Source organism: Suricata suricatta, chromosome 17 (assembly GCF_006229205.1).
Source record: "Suricata suricatta isolate VVHF042 chromosome 17, meerkat_22Aug2017_6uvM2_HiC, whole genome shotgun sequence".
Classification (NCBI taxonomy): Eukaryota; Metazoa; Chordata; class Mammalia; order Carnivora; family Herpestidae; genus Suricata; species Suricata suricatta.
This window is the reverse complement of record NC_043716.1, coordinates 39,725,896-39,733,273: the sequence shown is the minus strand read 5'-3', so window position 1 is coordinate 39,733,273 and position 7,378 is coordinate 39,725,896. Positions and strand designations below refer to the sequence as shown.

General features: G+C 52.4%; 1 protein-coding gene across 1 annotated transcript in view; it reads right to left on the bottom strand.

Annotated features, from left to right (window-relative positions):
- Positions 1–820: 820 nt before the first annotated feature.
- The window catches only part of DHX8 (DEAH-box helicase 8), a 32,832-nt gene continuing 26,274 nt past the window's right edge, over positions 821–7,378 (bottom strand). The window contains exons 19-23 of the mRNA XM_029926879.1: positions 5,436–5,573; positions 3,943–4,071; positions 3,565–3,761; positions 2,931–3,110; positions 821–2,187 (exon numbers count right to left, since the gene is read on the bottom strand). Coding sequence (XP_029782739.1) covers positions 1,968–2,187; positions 2,931–3,110; positions 3,565–3,761; positions 3,943–4,071; positions 5,436–5,573 — 864 coding nt within the window. The 3' untranslated portion in view covers positions 821–1,967. The remainder of the gene's footprint in view (positions 2,188–2,930; positions 3,111–3,564; positions 3,762–3,942; positions 4,072–5,435; positions 5,574–7,378) is intronic.

Here is a 7,378-nt window from a genome sequence, read left to right as displayed (position 1 = left end):
CTTGTTCAAATCCTTGACCTTGGACGCCCACTGCTTGGAGGCAGCCTATTCTAGCAACTGCCAAAGGGAATCTCTGGTCTGGATGAAGGTGAAGTGTGGACCCAGGAGCCTGACCCAGCAGCAGGGTTCACACAAGCCCCATGGGACGGACCCCCTCACATACACAAGCACAGACTCAGCACGTACACAGGAGCAGGAAACCCCTGCGTGAGGCCCCTGTGGGGTGGGGTGAATGGCCTAGAAGATTCCAGCTCCCTGCAGGAGACCTGCATCCTCTCCTGGGCTGTCATTCAATCTCGGGGAAATATGGTTTCAAGGAAGAGAGACAAGGGCCCCATTGTGTGGGAGCAGCAAGTAAGCCCTCCTTCCCAGTCTGGCCCCTTCCTCGCTCTGAGCAGGCTCAGCAATGCTGTTTCCTGATGGACAGTCCGAAGGTCAGACCTCAGCAAGCTTGATGTAGTAGAGGTGAACCCCCTTCTTGGGATAAAGGAACACCCACAAAGCCAGCATCCTTTGCTCACCTAACCCACAAAAGATGACTAGCACTGCTGTCTCTCCCCTTTGCCTGTTAAACATGTCCCCAACCTCAGCTTCGATCCCAAACCTACCCGTCCTGCCCCCAGGGGTATAACCACATCCTAGGTGCCATGGTCTTGGCGCTGGGCACTTAGTGGGGGCAGGCAGGCTGCCAAACCTGGAGTTCTTGGAGATTGGGGAGTTGGGTGCCCAGCCCCTGCTTTGCTCTCGGCCTTCTCCTCTGTAGACTCCTGCCTATGGCTCCCCACAAGGCCTTAGGGGTGAAAAAAGAGATCCCGTGCCCTTAATTACTCTCAAGTGTATTTAGGGCGGTCAGTTTGCTGCACAGCGACAGCCTCCCTTCTTTCACATACTAAAATGTCAAAGCCAGCATCTGGGGTACAGCTCTGTACGACGGGTCCAACCCCCGCAAAGGCTTCTCTACAAGCTCCACACCCAGACCAGCTTTCCAGGAGCTCCAAACCTGGCCCGGCAGCATCTGTCGGATGTGCTTCAAGGTCAAGAGCTTCCTCGGGAGCTGGGAGAGGGGCGCTGGGAGTGACCTTGGGCAGGGGGAATAAAAACAAAACAAAAGCAGTGATGTCCCTTACGTGTTCCAAAAGGAAAAGGGATGCGCTGCAGACCGCATGGCGTGCGGAGGGAGCCAGGGAGGCTCCTGTGTGCCGCCTGCTGCATCTGTAACCACTCGGGCGCCCAGACCAGGGCAGGGGATGTGGTTAATCATAGGACCACGTGGAGTCAGGCTGGGCTCGAGCGGGTGTCCAGAGATACGACTGCAGGCTTGGGCTGTGCATCACCTCCGAGCCCAGAGAGGCCCCAAGCTCTGGTTACAGGGGACTCTCCACCATGGGCGCCGAGGCCACAATCTCCCTACCCTGAGCTCAGGCCGATAGCCTAACCTTGCAGCTAAAAGAAACAGCCACAGAAAACCATTTATGTTTCCTTAAAAAAATAAATATTTCCAGGAGGTGAAGCGAAAGCACAGGGACTGGGCAGGGGCAGGAAGTGGGGCCAACACTGTCAGTGAGCTCCGTGGCTCCTTTCTCCAGAGTCCTAGCTCGGCTGTCAGGGCCCTGGCCGCGTCTGGGCGTCAGGCACCCGTGACTCCGCTGTCCCATCCTAGGGCTCCATGAGCTGCCCATCCTGCGGAGATGATGCCATGTGCTCCCACATGGGCTGCGAGCCCCAGCCGGCCCCAGCGCCTTGAGGTGTCCCGCTGGTCGGGACTGGGGCTCTGCTCAAACCAGGTGTCAATCCCTGTTTCTAGTTTTACCACCAGGGAAGACATAAGGAGTCCAAGTTACAAAATGACCAGTGGAGATATTCAGTCACTGGACAGCTGTATCCTCAGGACTAGCTTTTCATCAATAAAAGCGAGTCCTCGCCCCGGGGCACTGCTGCAGGAGAGGCAGACAGAGCAGGCCCGCCGCTCAGCGCCGTCGGAAGGCCCGGGATATTCTCCAAGCGTTGGGCTCCTCGTAGCGGTTGTACAAGGGTTCAAGGCGCTGCTGCTTCTTCTGCTTGCTTAGCTTGGTTGGGTCGGAGACCTTGAAGAAGGCGGGAGCGAACTCCACAAGCCACCTGGGGTCGATGGTGGTGACCTCACGCATGTACTCCTTCGTGGTCAGCACCAGCTCGTGGTACACCACCCTGCTCGGGGGACAGAGATTGGGCTCAGGCCTCCCATCCAGGCTCCACTCCAGTCACCGTGGTCCCTGGCGGGCCTCAGCTAGGCTTGCGTTTCACCCTCTTACATCCTCTGCCTGACCCCTTGGGAGACTGTGGTATCTGTTTACGACAGCCACACCCCAATACTGAGGAGTCTGCACACCTCTAACTACGAGAACGCTGTCAGGAGGCACTCTAGTCCCGGCTCTGGCCCTCACTGGTCAAGTGACAAGAAGCCAATCACATCCCTTCTCTGGACCCAGCTTCCGGCTCTGTGGAGCATGAGCGGGGGATTCAGGCTGTCTTCACAGGCTCTGGGGCCCTGAGGGAGGAGCCTCGAGGGCTGACACAGGAGCTGGCAAAGGCCACGCAGCACGGCTCTGCATCTCCAACCCTCCCTGTGTGGCAGCACTGTGGTTTCCTATCGGTTTGACACTAGGGCAGGTAAGGGTCCAATTTTTTTAAGTGTTACGTAAAAAAAACTTGGTTACACCATCTCCCTAGACGATCTCTGAAATCCCCCTTTGCTCTCACCCCTATGACTCTTTCTTTCATGTGGGTCTGATATCGTGCCTACTTCAGGCTTCCCCTGTTCTAGAAACAGAAGCAATGTTAGAGGAGACTGTGCTGGGCTGGGGACACCTACATGCAAAATGGCAGTGGAACTACAGGTCCTTTCTGTCCACAGCTGCCCCCAGACCCTGGCCCTGGCCCTGCCCACCTACCATTCCGGCTGTCTATTGAAGAGAGCACTGGAAGGGTGGATGTAGACCACCTGCTGGTCAATCAGTGTCCGGTAGCCCTCCTGCGGGTCTTTCTTGGCAGCATTCCGGAAGAATCCACTGCAGATGGCCTTTTGCACTCGGACCGTGGACTTGCCACAGGAGACCACATCCAGCTTGTGTCTAGCAGGGGAAGAGAGCAAGAAGGGACACAGATGTGGGACTACCCTGCATCAGAGGTTCTACCACCTTCCAGGATGATGGTGCCCGACACCCCCACCCCGGGTCCCCGGAGTCTGGGGTTCCCTGGAGACTGGGGTTCCCCTCTGGAAGAGGTACCCTAAGGCACAGCTCCACAGCAGGAAGGGTGGATGCAGAAAGAGCCAGAGAGTTTATTCAACTCTACCCATAATGTCCCAGATCCCTGTAAACAAAGCATTTCTCAATAACTAATAAGTCGGCCTCTGAGGAACATTCTGAAGTGATTCACAGCGACCCCCTTGCCTGGGGAGGGGTATAACAAAGAGGGAAAAGCTTATGTGAGGAGCCTGTAACTTCTCTCAGGTGCGCATAGCGATGGACAAACAGGACGGTCAGGCAGGCCAAACCCAAAGGGGGCGAAGTCGGCAGGCGGTACCTGTCCATTATGCCTAACATCTGCTTGCGGATATCCTGGGCCCGGCGCAGCGAGCGAGCCTGGATGAAGTTCTCATAGCACCAGGGGTTCGAGAACTTGTTGTTCTTCCAGGAGTTGTACACGGCCAGCAGGGTGAGGTGGTCCCCTTCGGTCTGGTGGAATTTAGCTTTCTTTTGATCTGCAAGGGCTTGTTTATCCTGCCAAAAAGTGGGACAGAGGATCATTTTCTGTCCAACAGCTACTAAGTAATCACCCAGCAGTTCCAGGGAGGCCTACGTGACCCTGTCAAGTGCCCGCAGTAAGCACTGCCGTGGCAACAGACTGACTTTACCCGACTTTGCCGCACACCCTCCCTGAATGTGAGTCTAAACTCCCTACCTTGGGCCTGTAGAAGACATTCTGCACAGACAGCATGGACACGATGGTCAGCATTTCCTCGCTGCAGCCCAGATGCACAGACATGATCAGCATTTTGCACAGCATTGGCTCCAGAGGGAATTCTGCCATCTAGAGGGAGACGGAGAAACTACAGTCGCCCTACGGTCCTTGCCAGCATCAGACACTGACTGGTCGGAGTGGGTAATAGACCACAGGACATTTGCTGAAGCATGATGACGTCAGTGGCCTTTCTCTATCAGAAGAATGTTGTTTTTTAATTCCCCAAATAAACCTCAACAAAATGTACGTGACCAAGAACATAACTACTGCTGGGACAGACGAGAATTCTGCAGATACCTTTTAAAATTTAGACTCGATAAAATATCCCAAAGAGGGTCACCTGGGTGGCTTAGTAGGCTGAGCGACTGACTCTTGGTTTCGGCTCAGGTCATGATCTCCAGGGTTTTTTTGGTTAGTTTTTTTGTTTTAAAGTTTTTTATTTTTGAGAGATAGAGAGAGACAGATGAGGAGGGTGGGGTCAGAGAGAGAGGGAGATACAGAATCCGAAGACAGGCTCCAGGCTCTGAGCTGTGAGCACAGAGCCTGACGCAGGGCTCAAACCCATGAACCGTGAGATCATGACCTGAGCCGAAGTTGGATGTTCAACTGACTGAGCCACCCAGGCGCCCCAATGTCAAGATTTGTATGTTTGAGCCCCGCCCTTGGGCTCTGCGCTGACAGTGCGTAAGCTGCTTGGGATTCTGTCTCCCTCTCTCTCTTCTCTCTGCCCCTCCCCAACTATTTAAAAAAAATTATTTTTTAAAAAAAGAAAAACGAAGGCTGGACTCAATATTATATCCTAAAGAGGGGCGCCTGAGTGGCTTAGTCAGTTGAGCTTTTGACTTCAATTCAGGTTATGATTCCAGAGTTGTGGGATCAAGCCCTGCATCGGGCTCAGTAGTGAGCGTGGGGCCTCCCTAAGATTCTCTCCCTCTCCCCACTCGCATGCATGTACATGCACTCTCCACCCTCTAAATAAAAAAATTTAATTAAAAAAAATATATATGTATCCTGAAGTAAAACTGTGGATGGAATTCCTTTTTCTGTAAAGAAGGAACAGTTTTAAGTAACAGGCATCAAGGGGCGCCTGGGTGGCTCAGTCAGTTAAGCGTCCGGCTTCGGTTCGGGTCATGATCTCACGGTTTATGAGTTCGACCCCTGCGTCAGGCTCTGTGCTGACAGCTAACTCAGAGCCTGGAGCCTGCTTCAGATTCTGTGTCCCTCTCTGTGCCCTCCCCTGCTCACACTCTCTCTCTTTCTCTCAAAAATAAAAATAAATAAAAAATAAAAATAAATAAAATAAAAAATAAAAACAGGCATTGAGAATTCTATTCAAATCTTATTCAGGGCCCCAGAGTTTGATTCTGCAAAGGGAAAGGAAGGCTGGCCAGGGAATCTCCCCAAAGGGACCCGAAGTGAGGTCTGTCTCCTACCCTGCGGCCCAAGCGAGTAAGCAGGCCCTCGTCATCCAAGGCCCCCAGCGTGTACAGCTGCTCCATGGCTGTGATCAAGGTTTCCATCGGAGGGGCATCCATGAAGTCAAAGGACAGCAGGTCATTGATGCCCATGGCCTAGAAAAGCAGGGAAGAAAGCATGTGATGGGAGGGTCAGCCCTGCCGTGTTAACGAGGTGGGGAGGACTTGTGTGCGGCTTTCCTGTTTCGTCTGTTACAAGTCGGAAGGCGTCCTCAAGGTTAGCAGTCACGTCCACGGCTGAGCCATGTAAGACTCAGACCAAGAGAAAGCATATACTTCCTCAGAAACTTTTTTTTTAACGTTTATTTGTTTTTGAGAGAGACAGAGATAGAGCACGAGTGGCAGAGGGGCAGAAAGAGAGGGAGACACAGAATCTGAAGCCGGCTCCAGGCTGAGTGTCAGCCCAGAGCCCAATGCAAGGCATGAACTCACAAACCGTGCGATCATGACCTGAGCCAAAGTCAGACATTTAACCGACTGAGCCACTCAGGTGCCCTCTCAGGAAACTTTTAAAATTGACCACTTCTTCAGGGTGTTTGGGTGGCTCAGCTGGTTGAGGATCTGCCTCTTCATCTTGGCTCAGATCATGATCTCACAGTTCGTGGGATCGAGCCCTAAGTCGGGCTCTGCAATGACAGCATGGAGCTTGCTTGGGATTCTCTCCCTCTCTCTGCCCCTCCCTTGCTCTTGTGCTTTCTCTCTCGAGGTAAAGAAACTTAAAATTAAAAACATATATTTAATAGTTACTGGAAGATGATTCTCTAATAAAAATTAAGAAAAATGGGCAAAGGACTAGAAGAGACATTTCCCCAAAGAGATTATAAGAATGGCCAAAATGCACATGAACATACGCTCAACACAACTGGTAAGTAGGGAAAGGCAAGTCAAAAGCACCATGAGATGCCATTTCACATCTACTAGGATGGCGAGAATCAGGCAAAGACCAAACAAGCGTTGGTAAGGATGTAGAGAAATTGGGACCCTCGTACACTGCCAGTGACAGCGTACGCGGTGCTGCTGCTGTGAAAAACGGTGTGGTGACTGCTCGGCAAGTTAACCACAGATCAGCGCAGGATCCAGCAGCTCCGCTTCTAGATGTGCCCAAAGGAACGGAGGGGCCCAGGCAGACAGCTGTACACTACTTTTCACAGCAGCACTATTCACAATAGCCGAAAGGTAAAAACCACCCATTCAACAGCTGAACGGGTACACAAACCCGGCACGCATGCACCGCGGAACAGTACTCGCCCTTAAGAAGGAATGGAATTCTAACACAGGCTACGACATCATCAACCTTGAAAACATTATGCTCAACAAAACAGCCCGGGTAGAAAGGACACTACCGCAGGATTCCATTTTTATGGAAATTCAGTTCACAGAGACCAGAAAGTGGAATAGTGGGGACCGGGGGCTGGAGGGAGCACAGGGGGAATGGTTTAGCCTAATGTGTCCCGAGCCCCTGTCTGGAATGATGAAATAGCCCTGGGAATGGACGGTGGTGAAAGCTGCGCACCACTGTGAATGTACTTAATGTCACTAAACTGTACCTCGTAAAAAGGTTACAAGGTAATGTGTTATGTATTTTACCACAATTAAAAAAAAAGACAGCACGCCAGTTTCTCCTGTCTCTTGTGTACATAACTGCCACTGTGTGCCTAAGAAATGCCTCACACCGTGCCAGGCGGTAAGGATACAAAGGTGACTAGCGTAGGGTCCCGGTTCTCGAAGAATTCGCGGTGGAGGATGCATGGACACAAAACCACAGTGACACAGTGCCATCTGCGTGCCTTGCAAAGAGTAGGCACGGGTCCATTTGTTAGCTGATGTGATGAATCACAGAAACGAACGAACGATGCATCTTCCAAGTGTGTGTGAGGCGGATGCGGTAGGACCTACGCCTT